This window comes from Thunnus albacares, chromosome 18 (genome assembly GCF_914725855.1).
Source record: "Thunnus albacares chromosome 18, fThuAlb1.1, whole genome shotgun sequence".
Lineage (NCBI taxonomy): Eukaryota > Metazoa > Chordata > Actinopteri > Scombriformes > Scombridae > Thunnus > Thunnus albacares.
Window position 1 is genome coordinate 6,136,464 of NC_058123.1, and position 19,462 is coordinate 6,155,925.

General features: G+C 39.6%; 1 protein-coding gene across 1 annotated transcript in view; it reads left to right on the forward strand.

Moving 5' to 3' along the window:
- Positions 1-19,462, forward strand: part of LOC122968833 (synaptic vesicle glycoprotein 2C-like) — a 55,677-nt gene that overhangs the window by 3,904 nt on the left and 32,311 nt on the right. Inside the window, exon 2 of the mRNA XM_044334330.1 lies at positions 17,071-17,985. Coding sequence (XP_044190265.1) covers positions 17,379-17,985 — 607 coding nt within the window. The 5' untranslated portion in view covers positions 17,071-17,378. The remainder of the gene's footprint in view (positions 1-17,070; positions 17,986-19,462) is intronic.

A 19,462-nucleotide genomic window follows, 5' to 3' on the forward strand; every position in this document is an offset into this window, starting at 1 on the left:
AAAAAAATCTAAGAAAGTAAATGAGAAGGTGCTGTTCTTACAATCCTTTAAAGATGTCAATTCAACATCTTCAACAACCTTAAAGCTGGAAAAATGTATCTTTACAGATAGAACTCATATTGCACATTAAGCTGCATGATTATAATGGGAGTCCTGTGTTATTTCTGTCAAAAGCCAAACCTCGAGTGTGTAGCATCTGCAGAGCTTGGCGTGTAGTTTCATTCACACGATGTGCATTAGCAAATGCTCACTGCAGCCATCTGTGGGCGCCGCAGAAAGCCTGCAGGGCTCTGCACACACCACTTGCATATTGTCAACCAGTATGTTGCATGCAGATACAGAATCTGTCTTATCTGCATGTTAATATTGCTATTCCCCACTTCAAAAACACTATCTGTACAGAGAAAGTTTTTTCTTTTTTTCTTGGAATACAGCAATGTCCCGTAGGAAACATTTTCTCCATTTCACAATGCACAGCATGAATATGTCTACCAGGGTCCCAAAGTGTGCACCTGCAGAGTGTATGCGTGTGTGCGTGTGGATGTGTCTACTGTATGTGTGTGACGGTGTGTGCGTTTGCGTGAGTGATTAATGAACGTAGCTGGATGGCGTCAGCGGGCCATGACAGCACGACTGCGAGGGGAATCATTTCTTCTCTCTCCGTGGACTGCTGATTCAGAGCTCGCAGGAATTTTGCTGATTGCTAAAATCACATCATAAGGGTGCTGTTATAATAACCCCAATCACAGCATCACAGCAGAGGGCGAGGGGAGTCGCCATCAAAAAAGAAATAAAGGCGGCCGTAAACGATATTAGCTTGCCTGTTTATGAGGGGAAAGGCCAAGGTTGTGGGTTGAAGACCATCCCTGGATGAGAGGAGTAAAGTGCTTTACAATGAGGTTGATCAGTACGTGGGGTTGGAAATATCTATTAAAATGGGCAAGACAATTAAAATTATAATGAAGGCAGTGGTGGGAAGTAGCTAACTAAGTATATTTACTCAAGTCCTGTATTTAAATGCAATGTTGAGGTGCTTTGGTTGAGTAAAGTTTCATTTCTACATCTTTATTCTACATTTCAGAAGGAATATTTTACACCATATTTTTCTTCCATCACATTTACCTGACAGATTTGCAAATTAAGCTTTTAAATAAAAAAAGACTATTATTTTGGAAGTGGCTATTGGTATGGATTCCTCTGTGTCAATAGTCCGTTTATTGTTAGTACAGAATTATTACTCATTGGTATTGATTGTGCAAAATCACGTGATTAAATTCAAATTGTTTCAAAGTGGAGGAACGTTATTGCTTGCAGGTGATCCGCCAATCACTTCCCATGGTTTGGGTTAAAATGGTTAATTTTAGGCACTTGGTTAGGGTTAGGGAAAGATCATAGTTTGGGTTAAAACAGTAAAATGCAGTAAAAATGCTGACGTGATGGTAAAAAATGCCCAGTCAATGGTCTACTCTGAAAACCGTACTTATAGAACAAACTACTAGAGAAACCAGTCCGGACCAACAGCCTGTGGGCTACTGGCACAGAATACTGTTCAGTGTTAATGGTTGGTAAATTATTGCACCAGTTCAGTAGCCGTAGTCGGTGCCCATTATTTTATAAAATGTGATGAAAAATGAATATGATGTAACAGATTAAATTGTTAGATGGTATATAAAGAACTTAAAATTAGCTCTATCAGCCGCAACATTAAAAGTCTGCTTACAGGACGTTGCATCAGCAATAAAGATCTAATAAAAAGAAGACGCCCTCCTGCAGCAGAATGAGTACTTGTACTTGTACTAAACAATTTTGACTGCACAACTTCTACTTGAAGTATTTTTACAATGTTGTATTGCTTATTTCAGGCTACAAAGGTAACCGATTTATTTTTTTATTTCCACCAACCAACCTCAATTAATGGACGTATAGCTCATTCTGTCAGCTGTAGCCTCCTTAAACACCAGTATAGCAAAGTTGACTTTGTGAGAGAAAGGGAGAGAGGAGTTTAGATGTATAGATATACTGTTGACAAGTGAAAATAAATAGCCTCTGCAACCTGATAAAGGAATCTTAACGTGCAATGCAGTATATCAAAATGCAGCATGTAGCCTATAAAGGCTGTAGATATAGCCGCAACCGTAAGGAGCACTTGATATAAAGACTGAGACCGAACTTTACAGCAGACAAGTAGGCCGACGGAGCACAGCAGCTCAACCAGCTCAGTCAACAGCCTGTTAGAGCATAATGTGGGTAACAAGTGTCCTGGAAATTTTTGCATCGTTGCCCAAGAACCACACAGAGACATAAAGAAAACATTAATCATTGTTACTTGTTGAAGCAGTTGTAGACACTGTACAATCCATTACACAATCAGCAGCCATTATACAAATGTCCATATACAAAAACACAAAACAAAAAGGCGATTATCGTGCATTTTTGGAGAGAAAGCATGTTGTTTAGCCGGCCCTTTCTCTAAAGATGGTGAACACAAACCAGACAGCTTTATACCTCTCTGGAAGCAAAGCTAAAAACAGTCAGGTCCCTAAATATCCACTTCCACAAACCGCTACCCCTTCTTACAAACAAGTATGGTCATATGATGATCCCACAGAGACCTGATGGTCAGTCAATAACTTCAAATAAGGACATCCTTCAAATTTAGCTCGTCTTGGTGCTTCATGATCCACAAAATGTCTAAAACAATACGCCTAATGCAAAGATATCTCTAGCTAACTGCAGAGGTCAGCAAACAACCCTCAGGACAAGTTCAAGAGTTCAACTAGTCTAGGAGCAGGATTTATTATACCACAGTGTCACAGTGACATTAAATTACACTACACTCATAACCTATTATTCAATTTTCTGTCACACAGGACATCAAATTATTCAAGCGAGAAATGGATCAGGATTGACTTGATAATTGATGAATCTTTAATAAGTAGTTCTTACTTACTAATAAGTAGGTATTAAGCAATTAATCAGGTATCAGGTTGCTCCTGATTCATTCCTCAATAACTACTTACAATTTTGATATTGCTCTTCTCATATCACTCTGGGTCATACAGAAAACTAAGTATATTTAATTCTTTAATATATAGTTATGTCCTCCAAGCAACAATGAAAAAGACAAAGGAATTCTTGTTTTTCTGGACTTTGAATGTAGATGTAGGATACACTGATAAACTGAAACATGTAAAGGTCAATGAGATGAAGGTAATACAACAGCCCCGTAATAAATGTTCAGTTTGTACGTTGACTTAATGATGCAGTATGTTTTAACACCTTAATTTGAGATGCTGGTGTATCATTGTCAGTAGGTAAAACAGTAATAATAAATTCTGATTCTCTCCTGATATGTTCTGTCCTACTGTGCCCTCAGGTGGTGGACTACAGCTTTGCCAAATAGGGTCACACTTGATAATAAGGTCACAAAATAGATGCTTTTAAGTGATGCATTTTGCTGAGGTCACCAAAATCAGAAAAGAATTGTATAGACGAGGATTGTCAGGAATCAACAGCCAGTACACACCTACACAGTCCTGAGACCAGGTCCAGTCTGGCAACAAGTGAAAATACCTGTGTTACTGAACGATTGGGGGCTGTTGCTGTATCATTAACTGAATTATGGTGTGACGTGTGGAACAAAATGTCCTCAAAAGCTCTGGATTAAACTGAATATCCTTTGGTGAGGTGATGTCACAAGACTCCACACACTTAAAAAAAAGTCCTAAAGATGTACAGTGAGTTGTACCGTCTTAACAGAATTAACCAAGCTTGGTCTGTACACACGGACACTGTCCTGACAAGAGGCCTAACTAGGCAAAAAGTAAAAAAAACACCTGTGTGGACGGGCTTCAATAAATAAACCAGAGGCTCATAAATTATCCATCCTTCACCAGTCGAAGAATTCTTTTGAAACAGAATTGTGCATCCAGAGTATGTTGAAGGGCTTTTAAAACTTCTTCACATCTAAATATAAGAGAGATGTCAAGGATAAAGGATATATTTATTTCTTCTAATATAAAATTAAAAACTAAAAGGTGAAAATGGGATTCCACAAACCTTCACCTGAAAACCAAAACTTCCAAAAGAAGTCAATATATTAAGCAAGAATAGTGCAAAATATTTAGATAATTCTTCATTGATCATTATGCTTTCATGCATGAATTCATTCACTATGTGTCACAAATTTCCTGCTGCTCGCTCTAAAAAAGACCGAGTCACTATGAGTTTATGTGATTAGTTCACATTTAATGGATCATCAAATAATGAATGTTAACTCTCATTTGATCAGCCTCTATGAAACCGTTCTCATGCTGCTCTCATAGAAATATGATGCTGTTTTATTTTTTATCAAACTGGTAGTGAGATGTACACAGATGGCCGACATGTTGCTCCATGATTCATCGTGTTAGATACACATGAGGGGAGTATGTGTCAACTGCTGTATAGTATGATGTTATTTTTGTGTCTTTTTAATGCAATCATTAAAAAAAAAAACAGTTTTGAGAGCATATTTCTCACGCTGCAATCAAAAATCAAGTTTGTAAGTACAAACATGAACTGACAATAAAATAATCTGGATCGCAAACAAATGATCTGTTACAGTTTTGTTAGTTTTGGTCACAGACTTGAGAATTTTGCTTACAAAACCGGCCTCTTTTTTGCGTCACAAATTTTTTTACTTGCGAATCAAAAAGTTTCGCTTTCATGCTGAACTGGACGTAATGGGCGGGATCTACGCTGATGGATGAGAGAAAAGTTTCTATTGGTGGGTTTGACTCGGACTGACAGCATAGCTACATTCACAATTTCCTCGCTCCCGCTGTAAATACTCCACTGTCTGGAGATGAAAGGTGAGCTACAGGGAGGTAAGTGGACATTAATTTCCCTCTTTTTAATTGAAATACCTTTAAATGTATCATAGCATTATTTACACTTTACGTCAGCTTGTCAGTGTCATGGAGTTTGTCGCCGTCGCCATCTCTTTATAAATCAATAACACAGACAGTTTACGCAAGGCACCAACAGCAGCAGCCAACTTGGCTAGCTATGTTTTTTGCTACTAACTGGCTATGCTGCATGCTAATGGTATGTGTTTTCCCTGTGTGAGGGAGAGAGAGAGAGAGAGAGAGACAATATTGGCGGCTTTAATATTTCATGTAGCATGTGGTGAGAGTATTTAGGCATAATGAAAAAATATAGGCATATGTAACAGTCTTTATTGTCTGGCAAAAGACGTCAAGACATTCCCATCGATGCAGCAGCATCATACACATGCACAGCGCTGCATAGAAAGATTTACTTGTATTTACATATATACATATGCACCGTAGCTAGATGCATGATGTGAGTAGGAAACTATTTGACATTTAATCATTAATTTTCTCCATGCAATATTAATAGAATAGCATGTACCATTTATGATAGTTGATTATTAACAAAATTGTGTCACTTGTGATGTTCTATGTGCATTTATAATAAACCGTTTTTGCATTAGCAGCACTGTGTAACTGAAGACTTGCCACTAGCAGGATGCTCAGGATGCTGCAAGTACCTGAGCCAGAGCCAGATCTGTCAGAGGTATGAAACAAGAAAAAAAAAATGGATTCTAAAGTATGGTATACACTGAGTTGCTTAATTATTATAATCTGATAGAATACATATTAATTTATATTAGATTTTCTACAGCATTTGAAAAGACAATGATTATAATAGTAATTAGTGTCTGATGTGTTGTTTTCATCACAGATCCAGTAAGCAGAACACCTGCATGATCAGGAACCTGACAGTGCTGATCCAGAACATGGAGTCACTGTAGCAGAGGTGCCATGCCCCTCGTCAGCTGAGGTTCTTGCTGCAGTGCAGCAAGTAAACCCCACCGCGGAGTCCTCTTCTCTTGGGTGGGACATCTATATGCATGTCCTTCAATTGGCCTCATTTTTTGGGCCCCATTAATACTTGATGTACATCTGAATTGCTAATTCTAAAATCAGTCTGCACTTTCAACTAGTCACAAATAAAGCACACTAAATAGATACTTGTGTGTCTTTTATTTTGCACATTGAAATCATAACAAGGCTACACTAATGACCCCGGGGATTCAATGATTATGAACTATTTTTTGTGTTTTTTTTCACAAAAGAACAAAGAATACATCAAGAATAAGCATAAGTACTGCAGATCATAACACAGAACTAATTTCTCGCCTACAATTTAATGCATTCAAATCCTGCACCGAACTTAATGGCAGTTTGCAGGAGTGTTTTGAAGGATTCATTGTCTCTGATGTGGGCTACTGGGAATGTGATTGTGTCTGTGCAAGCACCGGGTAACATGCAGTGTGGTTAGGCATGGTGTTCAGACAGCAATGGTCAAATTTCATTGTGATTTTGAATGTTTGCCAATCTGCCAAAAGCAGATGTCTGTGAGCTTGACCAGTCATCCATTGCATGACTGAGGGTACAGTCAAAGTCACCCTACCGTGCCATCCTCAGGTTGTGAGTCTGAAAAAGAAATACAAAGTTTAAACCAGAATAAATCTGATGACTAGCCATCCATGTCATTCTTTAACAAAGAGATAAACTCCATGACATGGAGAAATATAAGTAATAGAAATCATTACATACAGGAAATCTTGACGTGCTACATTTAAAAGCATTTCCATTAAAAAGAGCAACATATCGTCAACTGCAGCAGTCCTCTCCAGTCGAGTGTTCTTCCTCTTGCTGCCACCTACTGTACCGGAGTGTGTAACTCCAATTTAGTGTTTACTGGGAGTGAGGGCATTGTGTATGTGGTCATGCCATGGATCCAAGTCAAACCCACCAATAGAAACCCTTGTCTTATCCATCAGTGTAGATCCCGCCCATTACATCCAGGTCAAGCCCCCAGGAAGAGAGCTGGCTTTAAAGCCAATTTGACATAGTGGCCAAACCATGTAATTACAATGTCACATGACGCTATTGGGTCCAAAAAGACTTTTCCCCATAGACTTTGTGAAAGAGAGGTCTGTAAATTAGCAGATACATTTTTTTTGAGTATAACAACCCCTGCCAAATTACTTTGAATTAGATTAATTTGGTCTGAGAGAGAGCCACACGATTGAATCGTTTTATCCCCAATCAAGGTAGTCGAAGGGCTTAACTAGAAGTTAGCTGTCTCGGCCAGCAGAGGTCTCTAGTGAGCGTGCTCCGTGGGCACATTGGGCCCATAGAGCGTGTGCAGTATGTTTTCAGGAAGTGGCTTTTTTGGCTTCATGCGCCACTGAGCAACTTTTATAGGAATGAATGGGGCCCCGCTTCCGACGCTGTATCCAGTTCTCTTTATACGTCCGTGGTCCACATCAACTTACAAGCAAAACTTTTTGACTTGCAACCAATGAGGATTCTCAGTCAAAACTTTTTGTGACGCAAAAAAGAGGCCTTCGTAAGCAAAATTCTCAAGTCTGTGACCAAAACCAACAAAACTGTAACGGATAATTAGTTTGCAATCCAGATACTTTTATTGTCAGTTCATTTGTTTTTACTTACAAACTAGATTTTTGATTGCAGTGCGAGAGATATGCTCTCAAAACTGTCTTTTATGGTTGCATAAAAAGACACAAAAATAACTTAATATATTAGGAATCTTGTGTTTTTCCTTCTCAGTTCTGATTCTCTCCCTGACATGTTTTGTCCTGGTGTGCCCTCAGGTGGTGGAGGACTACTACAACAGAAGTACAGCAGGGTCAGCAATTACGTTCAACCATGGGACAGTTTTTTTTAAAGATTTTTCATTGTGGCCATTAACTGGTGCAGTGGAAAGGCAGGACTATATGTTTTGTTTTTATTTGAACTCATTTAAGAATAAAATTGATTTATAACGCTGTTAAGGACTGTGTCTGAGGGGGGAAAATGTCATCAACACACCATTTCTGTTCGACTGCCAACCATTTGTGTTTGTGAAGAGCAAATCTGTTCTGGTCATACAGGCTGAAGTTGTTGAGTTCACACATTAAACTTTAATTTCTGGTAGGTTTATTGGACATAGACATAGTTTTAATGCCTATCCTCATGTGGGGGACAGTATTAGATGTTACAAGGTTATATGGCGATAATTGGGATTTTCAGGATCCTTGTGTTTATTTTGTTATTTGTGAAAAAATATGTTTTGATGTCAACTATGAAAGTGAAAACTTTAATCATGGGGCCAAATATGTTTGCTGCAGGGCCGGATTTGGCCTACGGGCCACTATTTGCCTACAACTGGAGTACAGCTTTGCCAAACATAGGAATGCATGGACAATCGACCTGTGTGGTCATCTAATTATGAGGATGTGTTGGCCTCAACAGTCGACCACTATGCCCAATTTGTAATCCAGTTTTACAATAACAGCAAAGTAACATTTGTAATCTCTCATTAGCAGCTATAACAGTGAAATGGAAAGATTTCAAGTTCAGTAACTTTTGTGCAACTTATTTTATACAACATTGGACTACACTGATAGCGGAATCATAAAATATATCCAGACTAAAGCAGCTACTTGCACATCATGTTAATGCAGCTTTAATGGAGGAGAGCTGGTTTGATGAGATAAATGACCAATAGGCAAATTATTATTATTATTATTACTATTATGACACATAATTCATACACACAATCAAATAAAATGACATTCAAGTTTATATTGCACTGAATTATTGCAGACACAGAACATAGATACTCCCATAATGTAAAGACTGAAAGAACATTTTATAGCAGACAAATAGATATGGGCTTGATCTCAAGCCTTTTGCAGGTTAGTTTGGATGACACTTTATATCATACAGGTGAGCTGTGACTATAAAAAGACATGAGCACAAAATGGACGCTAAGGATTGCTATGGTTGCTATGTTTTGTTCATGTCATACAGAACTTTCTTATCTGGATGCATCAGTTACTACAAACCTGTCAGTGAGTAAACTTACCGATACGAGTAGAGAAAGAGCGTAAGAAGACAAAGGACAAGATGACTGCAAAACACAAGGTTCCTTTATGAATAAAATGGAGATTCTGAAAAGCCTGATGAAACTGACCCCGGAGGAGAGACAGAAAGAGGTCAGAAGAGGAAAGTACATTGAGCTGAGAGCTTAGTGGAGATAGGATGCAGAGAAAGAGTTGCTCTGGAGATAGCAGAGAGATGCAAGAGTGAGAAAGAGGACAGGAAGGAAGCAACAGAGAATCAGAGGAGACAGAGAGAAAAACATGAGGTGAAAAGGATGAGGTGGAAGGCTAAACAGAGGAAGGAGGAGAGGAGGGCAAACGAACAAAAGGCCCTAGAGGAAGTCAAAGAAGACCAACTGAAGAAAGAGAGGCTTTACTAGGAAAAGGTAATGCTGGTAGAGGAGTAGCTGGTTACAAGGCCCAGGTACACTTTGAGCACTCTGAAAAAACAGCAACTGAGGAGGCGTGAGGACGCTGAGCTCTGTCATCTGCCAAGAATGGAAGACAAAGCTAGCCCAAATCGCCTGACCTCTGACCTGAAGGTCAAGGAACAGAAAAAAAGGAAAACTCTGCACCCACACAGCTCCATCTACCTCCTATTCATTGCAAAACCAGGCCCCAAGCCTGAAGGTTGTTATCCAATTTGTTACATATTTCTTTATCCTACTCTACATTGACCTTGTATATAGTTGTACTATATAGTTGTAACTTGTAATTTTTTATTTGATGACTACATTTTTATCTTATCTTGTCATTAGAAAAACAAGCAACCAAGGCAGTGGAAAGTAGGGGTGTGGAGGGTGCTGCAGCACCACCTAGTGGATGGTAGAGGACCTGCACATTCACGACGATAAATTTAAATAATGATAAAAAATAATAAATAAAAAAGTTTCATTTAATTTTTTTGGTTATTTTCATATTCAGTAAGTGGTTAACAGTGGTTCCAAATTGTCAGTGCGGTTGGAAATTACGTTTAGGTCTCACATGACCACACACTTGTTGCAAACAGGCAGGCAACAGCACGAGAAAATTGCAATGCAAAAGTTTCAGTAGTCAGGTGGTTTTAATGGGAGGTGCTGGAAACAATATTTTTGAAAGGGGGGCGTTGAGGTGTTCTTACATATATGTATGTATATATGTGTATATATTATGTATATGTGTGTTTGTTTTTCAATGCCAGTTTATTCCAACATTTGAATGTACATTTTCTCAATTTTATCATTAGACTTGCTTTTACCACAATCACCTGAAGCTTTTTTTCGATGAGGCTTTCCCTGCTAAAGACGAGTCTTTTTTCTGAATCGCTTGTGTGCAGCTTTTCATTGTTTTCTATGTAACAGCGTGCGCTCCTCTGTCAAAGGGTGCGCTTCAATTCTTTTAATGTGCATCAAAATAGAAAGCTATCCTACTTGTATGCGGGGTGCGTTGGAAAACCACATGAAACAGTGCTTTACAGATAGAGAGAGGGGGACTCGGCCAAGGGACAGGCAAGCTCGGCCAAGAGGTTGCGGCTGCGTCCACCTCGCTTTTTTTTCAGCATAGCAAGAAGCCTCGTCTATAGGTCAGCGGTCCGTACAGTCGGCTCTCCTCGCTCTTTGTTAGATCATTTCTGCATGATCGCAGCTTATTCAAAAGTGGAACTTCAATTAGCCCACTCTGCTCTTACTAGCCAGGTTTTCACTACATTTAAACCCCTGTGGGCCTTTTTGTAATGATATAACAGAATAATAATCAACATTAATATTCAGGGAAGACATTTAGCCTTAGTAAGTGTTAGTAAGGGACATGGATAATGGATACGGGGGTGCTGGCCTAAAAAAGGTTGAGAACCATTGATTTATACAGATCTTTTTCATGTGGGTGTTGAGGGTGGTACCTCCCCACCCCCAACTCACACATATTGCGTCATTCCCACAGCAATCCTCACTTAAAACATGTTCCCACGGCTATAGTTAGGGTGTGTTGACTTCTTGTATCACCATAGGTGTTGCTTACATCAGCAGTATGTGTTTTATGTAAACGCTGTATAGGTTACTTCAACAAAGGACTGGACATTGACTTTTAAGAATTATCTTTGTAGCTTAAACAGCATGGAAAAACTAAATGTCAGCATTAATGACAATTTGCATAAGGAGAAGAGCGGTTAGCCTATCATGAATAATGAAATGTCAACAGAAGAGGGATATCTTTCATGTTCTGCATTGCATTGAAATTCTCTGCGCACTGGGATGAGAGAGCTGGGAGGATAGAGAGAGAGCAGGAAGAACGAAAGAAAGAAGAAGTGAAGAGAGACTGACAGTTACAGAGAGAGAGAGAGAGAGAGAGAGAGAGAGAGAGAAGGTGAATTGAGACCAGGGATTATACACAGACCTGGCTGCCTGTTATGCACCGTTATTCATTTTCCCTCTATTATAAAAAGTTCTCTCAGCGATGCAGTGCAGTGAGTTGATTGGCTATTTTCTTCTTGGCCATTTGGTGCAGAAACTCTCAGAGCATATCATGAGGTTTATCACAGAGTTTGACCTTTAGTCTCAGACGTCAAGCTCTCAGTTGGAGGAGCTGCGTCGCTGGAAATGACTTTTGGAAAGTTTTGCAAAAAGGAGTTCTTGTAGATACTCAGAGTACATGTCTATTCCTGTAATATGCTTTTTGAGGCTATTCTCAGCAGTTCATAAACTACAGCATCTAAAGCTTTAAATAGGTGACCAACAGAAAGAACACAACTGTGAGGATGAGCTCCTCTATCTTATACCTTAATTTTTATACTTCATATGGCAACAAGTCTTCATGCAGTACCTAAACAACAAAATATGTATTTTGTCAGCACCTTCCAAAAGACCTACTGTATAAGATCCTTACAGAAATGGTTGATAAAAGTGTTTGCTGATCTGCAACCTTTATGGTTATGTTGACATATAAGCAACTGAAAATATGTGGTGGATGTTAAGGAAAGATTGTGGTTTTGGTTAAAAGAGCATTTCAACATCTTGGGAAATTAACTTATTTGCTTTCGTGCCAAGAGTTAGATGAGAAGGTCGATACCGTTCTCATATCTGTGTGTTAACTATGGAGCTAGAACCAGGAGGCAAATGGCTCAGCTTAGTTTAGTATAAAGACTGGAAGCACTTCTTCCAACTCGTTTGTTTGGTTTTGGGAACAAGATCTGGGAGCTGAGTGGATCAATAAACTTGTACAGTACCTAATTTCATTGGAAACCTTTGGAGACATCCAGGCTGGCTGTTCCTCCCCCTGCCTCCAGTCTTTATGCTAAGCTAGGCTAATCACCTCTCAGCTATAGCTCCATACTGGAAGCACAGACATGAGAGTGACATTCATCTTCTCGTCTAACTTTCAACAAGAGACAAAACAAGCATATTTCCCAAATTGAGAACTATACCTATAAAACAGAGAAACAAACAAAAAAACAATGTTCTAGTGTTAAGGTCACATTCTTTGTATGCCCAGCCAGCGCTAAAGCTAACCCACCATGCTATCTCAGCCTTTGACTCTGAGAGATAAGAGTCATTATTTGCACAGCCACAAGAGGTCACTAGTCAAGAAAATGTAAAGATGAGTCATTTTGATAAATGCTGTTTCTGGTGAGGACAGTCTCACATATTGATTCAGTATAATTATTTGAATTTTAAAGGTAACAGGTAGTAGATATACAAATCAGATATACTGTACACATCAAACCCTCCAGCAGAGCTTTATTGTACTAAAATACTGGCTTTAGCAACTTGTAAAACCACTCACTTGTACGTCTCATTACTGTAGGACATGTTGATGCAGTATAAATTTTTATAGCAACAGATATTGTCCAGAAGCCATAGGATGGAGAGACTTTGCATTCATGGCCAGGGGCAGCTAGTGTCTCATCATCTGGCCGTGCACAAAGTTAGTTAGAACACACTTCCAACTTCCTTTCATTGCTGCATTGCACCAAAGTCTTTCGGGCTGCTTTGCGTTGCTGTGGAGCCCCGGCGCTTATGTTCAAATGACAGATCCCAACTGATGTTTTATCTAATCCAGCAGAGCAAAGTTTAGCAGAAACACCATACATCAACCTGCCTCCGTCTATTTGGGCCTTTAACCCAGTCTCTGCACCTCAGTGTATGTTTTCTATTCCAGGGACTGTAGACATAGATAGAGCAGCATGTTAAGCCTAATGTAGAAAAGATGGATTTTCTTCTTTTTGTTTGCTGATTGACACAAGTATGTCACATGACTGAATGGCTGTATGGTTTTATCTTACCATTATTGACATTGAGACACTATGAAACTGAATTCTACAAGAATACTTAATTGATATGGGGATATTTCTTCTTTGGCTGATTGAAATTATAGAAGACTATGCTGAGCATGTTTTCTTCTTCTGTATATGAATCATTTCACAGATTATAGTAGATGATGATTCAGGTTTCAGTGCTGTTAGTGTTTTTGACTAGCAGACGCCACTGACTGCTGCTCTTCTTTAGGTCAACAACTAAATTAACAAGATGCATGAAACAACAGACAGTGTCATTCTATTATTTAATTTCAACTTTTAAAACTGATAAACTATGTATTGAATTATGGAGGATGAAGGAAGATACAGAGATCTTGGGCTGCAACTAACGATTATTTTCATTTTCAAAAAATCTGTTAAATAATGTCTTGATTAATTGATTAATTGTTTTGTCTATAAATGTCAGAAAATGCTGAAAAATGACCAGAGTCAAAGGTGACGTCTTCAGATGTCTTGTTTTGTTCGACCAACAGCTCAAAACCCAAAGATATTCTGTTTACTATCACTTATGACAAAGAAAAGCATTAAATCACCACATTTTAGAAGTTAAATAGTTGCAGATTAATTTTCTGTCGATGGACTAATCAACTAATCCGTGCAGCTCTACAGAGATCAGTGTTTTCCAGACGTATGTCTGGCAATGAAAATGGTACTTCACATGTGTTTAGCATGTGCAGTATATTTGTATTTGTACAATTTGTGCTCTGTAATGGACCCATCAATAACACTGTTGCTTAAGGGCTTTTGGGTGTAGTAGGAGGGCCCAAAGATTGCTGGTGTTTCTCTGCAGCAGGCTTTGGGTCTGGTGACTGCCGGCTGCAGTGTGGCAGACAGACGGCTTGGGCCTGATGTGTTGACAGGTCTTCTGAGAGGTCATGCCAGTGTCACAGTAAAGAGAGCCCTAAGGGTAGTCAGTCGTACAGGCTGACATGTAGTCTGAGCCTCGAAACATGAAGCAGAAAAGCTCTGACAGAAAATACAGCCACAAAAGCCAGATTTCCAAGAATGTGATATTTCTGAACCCATAATATTAATGAATAAATAATGTCGGGTATGAATAATATTTATTTAAGTCAGTTTAATTCTGTTTTGTGCTCTGAATCTAAAAAAAGCCTTTGTGTCATACCACGCATGATGCAAGCCTGACATCAGAACAATGTAAAACAGAACAGTGTAATAACAGAACCCACTGCTGCAATACAAGGTACTATTTCAACAGTAACAAAGTAATGATAGGAATAAGAAAAAGAATGGGGTTGAAATAGATTTGTGATGAAAAGAGGATGCAGATAATATTGTAATTGGCAACAATGGTCAGCAGATTAGCAAGCCAAGCAGTAGTGCTTGTTTGGTTATCAGTCATGTGACTCTCATCTTGAAGGTCGTAGCAGTTTGTCGAGAGTCTCCTGCAGCTGCAAAGCAACCAGCAGAAACTCACAAAAGAGGAAATCACCCAGCCCAACCTGTGTTTTTTTTGTATAGAGAAACGAGATATGATATATTGCTTAGTGAGCTTTAGAGGCTAATGGGGTAGCTGTTCCCTCTGATTCAATCTTTGTGCCTGGCTAAGCTAACTGTCTCCTAGCTCCATCTACATACTTACAAATTGTGCTTTTTGTGATTTTCTGTCATTTATACACTGTTAAAATATTGGGTCTCTATCTTAACATGGTCAAAGTTCCAAAACTTGAGGTGAACGTATGTAAAAACGCTGCCCTCGAGTCAAAAGTCAGGGCTTCTGCCTGCTCTGAACGCTCCATTTTCAATCTACTTCCCCATCCAACTGACGTCAGATTGTTCACACATACCCACAAATGGCTGTCCTTTCTGTTGTCTTCACACTTTTTTTCTCTTCAAGGTTTTTCTTCATGCTGTTTGCATTACGTTACGTGTTAAATTATGCGCCACTCGCATGTTTCGGATCAGATTTGGGCACAAACATATATCGATGTATTTGAGAAGTTTATATTTTGAGTGAACAACGAGAAAAAGAAGCGAAATCCTACTACTACTGTTTCTTGATGTAGGAAACCTGCTGAGGGGAAGCTTCTGGAAGCTGACCAATCAGAACAGAGTGGGCTCATCGAGAGGCGGGCCTTAAACAGACAGGAGCCAAAACGGCCTGTTTCAGACAGAGGCTGAACTGAGGGGCTGCGTAAAGAGTCAGTATAAGATAAATAAGGAGTTTTTAAAACTGTAAATCATGCAAAGATATTCCAGTAGAGCCCCAGAATATAAATATAGACCTGGAGACATCAGAAGTGGTATCACAAATAAGTATATTTCTCAAAATGTAGAGCTAATCACATACAGTATATATAATACTGTAAATTTTGTGGTGACTGAGCATAATATATAAAATGTTTTTTAAAAAGGTTATTCCAATACTAATATTACTCTTGTAATATTCCTGTTTTGGTGGTGGTGAGTTTGCAGGAGTCCTGTGGTCAGAAGGTGGTCTGATTGTAAAATTGTTCTTGACTTGGACCAGAGAGCCTCTGTCTGATGCCGAGGGTCACTTATGATGTTACAAGCTTTCTGCTTCGACAACTTGTTTTACAGTAAATGTTCTCTACGGGTGAGAGTGAGATGTCACTGATGCACTGACGCATTTTATCACCTTTGTCACGACACTGCAGTCGGAGACCATAAAGTGCAAAGCAGCGTTGTGGAGGTTGAAGGGGGGTCACCGTGACTTTTTTTTTTCAGATTGCTGCTGTCTTTTCCTGCTCAATGCAGAGACACTACAGAAAACAAGAGGTCATCATTAATGTGCAGCTGTTGATTCTCCAGTGTGGTCCTATCAAACAGTACATGTGAAAAACTTTGTCTTACTGAATGAAGTACCCACTGCTATCTACAGACCATTATTCAAGGTGTTTCATCTCTTCCCTGAGGGCTGGCTCATCATAGTCCATGATTAGACCCACTGCTGTGAAGTCATCAGCACGCTTATAATTGGTGAATAAAGCACATCAGTGGGCTTAGTACAAATCACTGGAGGGGCCCAATTCACAGTTTGTGTGTAATATTCTGAGCGCGACAGTCCTGGAAATGCTCCAGAAATACTTCAAGGGCACGAGTTGTAATTAAAAGGAACTCTGTTGTTGGGTTGCAGTTGTTAGTTTGCAAGCTTGGCTGACAGCTAATAGACTTAGCATCATTATAGCTTTCTTGCAATCAATCGCATCTGTTTGGATTTTCTTGTTTTTATTTTAATTGCTTAATCAATGTGCTCATTTAAAGTAGCTTTTTCTTTTCCACATAATTCAAAACAAGACTAAGTGCGGGTAGTTTTCATTAAAGTTTCAGAAAATCCTTATTTAAAAGGTAAAGGAGTACACTTTGCTATATACAGTACATCCAGATAAAAGAGCCCTGCAATAGATCTTACCTATGTGAAGCTTGTCACATTCAGTTTATCAGACACATATTCAACTCTTTTTGAAGGCTGTAGTTTGTGCTTATAAATTACATTGTATTATATTCATAGGTGTCTTAAATTTGTCCACACCTGTTATATTTGTAGTATTGCTACTCACTGTCACATTTGTGAATATAGAAAATACCCAATGACATTGCACAGTTTGTTCTCAATGAATCATTTTCTTTTGTTATTCCCCTCTCAGTAAAGCATGGCTACAGGATCTGTGACTCCAGTAAAACAATGCGTCAAATTCAATGGAAATTTTTGTGTCTCTGTGTCAAAATGTTCTTTTGCAGTTCCTTCCACTGAGCTAAGAAATACTGCAGTCAAGTCTTTGTGACAGACAGCTTTTAATCAAGCTAAACTTGCTTTTCTCTCTCTCTGTCCCCACAGGCTGACGGTCTCTTCTACTGAGCTCTGACAGGGCTGAGGAGCTTTCCAATTTGAGATCAACTGTCTCCATTTCAGCACTGTCTGGCTGCTCCCATCCAATGGAATTAGAGATCATTACTTAATTATTAGTGTCCTGGCAGCTGACTGACCTTTCTGCACTTGGCTGTTTGAACTAAAACTGCCTTAAGTCTTGCTTTGACTGGGAATAGAAAGAATAAAAAAGGTAGCTTACATCTGTTTGATCTGGTGAAACAAGCTTTGTAGAGTTGAATTAAAAGACATTTAGTGCCAGTTATCTATTTGCCACGATGGATGAAACTCATAACAACAGGACTTCCTTGGCAAAAGGTGCCAAGGACATCGCTAAAGAAGCCAAGAGGCAAGCTGCCAAAAATTTCAGCAAAGCTGTTGATCGTGCCTCAGATGAATACTCATCGCATCGCAGCTACAATCGCTTCCAGAACGAGGATGAAGAGGAGGACAACTACAATTCTTACACTCAGCAAGACTGTCGTTATGCTGACAACGCAGCCAATGACGACGACGGGGCCTCCAGTGATGCCACAGAGGGCCACGATGACGAAGATGAGATCTATGAGGGGGAGTACCAAGGCGTGCCCGCATATAATGACGGGAAGCTGGGGGACGGAAAAGTGGCTCTGGGCCAGCCGGTCTCTGACAGCCTAAAGAGCCGCAAGGAGCTGGAAAATGAGAGACAGGCAGATGAGGAGGAGCTGGCCCAACAGTACGAGCTGATCATGCAGGAGTGCGGCCACGGGAGATTCCAGTGGCAGCTGTTCTTTGTACTTGGGCTGGCGCTCATGTCGGACGGCGTTGAGGTGTTCGTAGTGGGCTTCGTCCTGCCCAGTGCTGAGACAGACATGTGTGTCCCCAATTCTGGTGCCGGATGGCTTGGTAAGGACTAGTGGAAAAAACCCTTCCTTTCAAATCAATTTCAAGATGTTAAGATAAGAAAATAAGCACATTCAATTTGTTTTGTCATTGTCAAACTCTTCAATATCTATATTAATATATTCCCCCTATTCATACTGACACCCCTCTACCACCAGACAGGGAATCACATTTGTGGAGGAGGGATAAAACACAGAAGCCTAAAGAGTAACTTAACACCCCTTAATAATCTTGTCTTTGCTCAGCTCCAGTGGTTTAGTAACTTCTTACCTTGCTGCAGTGATGCAGAAGTGTACTCTAAGGTATGTCAGTACACCATGACATCACTGTTGGGTGTGGTTACAGGTGCAACACCACACCCAAACACACCCATCAGTGATGCTTGGTGTATTCAGACGTGAAACTGACTTGAAACTCTCAACCATGGCAGTGAAAACATTACTTTTCAGCCTGGTAGTAAACTATCCTTCAAAAACATAACATATTTTCTGAATCAGCTTCTTACTGTGACCGATAGGGTCCCTTTCACATTTTTTGTCCTTGATTTTCTCACTAGTTTGGAGTGGGCAAGGCCCATTTGAAGTGACATGATGTTTTATTTCTTTGCGCCAATCAAGAGCTTAGCAACATTTGAATTAACAAGATAAATTTCCCTGCACTCAGCTCTGAAAAAGGGTGCGATGTCACATTTATGATGCTACAGCTTGTAGTCTGGTAGGGCAATAATGTACTGAAAATGGTGACTTCTGCATTTCTAAACACAGTGCAGCAGTGTTTCTACTGGTCGACTGATCTGCTGGTCAAAGTTGAACAAAGATGAACTCTGACCTGCAGGTTAGAGTCAGCTTGTATATTGATCTACTGAGTGAGAGCTTAAAGCACTTCACTTCATCAGACATGTTCTGAATCTGTATGTGAATTGGCTGTGATATGGATTCACATCCATAAATAGTGTATCTGTCACACAGTCAGTGTCACTCGCACAGTGAGAACTCCTGATTTTGGAAAGGTACAGCGTGCCATTTGCAATTCATCTGGAGCTAGTCGCAAAAACCATGAATTCAACTGAAAGTCAACCTTGCAGGCGCAGAAAGGACTTCTGATTGATGTAGTTAGATGGAAGTAAAACACATGAAGTCTACAGACTGGCTTGGTTTTCCTGCTCACCACCTGCTAATGATTTGTGTTGTTTATGACATGCAGGGTGGTACATGGAGTAGTGGTGGGTGACATTTTCAACAGTAATCTCATTGCTTTAGGAGCTGCCAGTGCGTTGTCATGGCACCAGGTATTTGGATACATGTGTAGGAGGTGTGTTAAGCTAGATGGATCTCTCCCACACCAGGGAAAAACTGTGTTTGTGTGACCCTGATGCATTTGTATGTTTGAGTGTGTGTTGTGTGTGACTTCATTATTTCTCTTACTAATAACTGCAAAAAATAGTTGCACAGCATCGGCCATTTTTTACGATATACTGTCT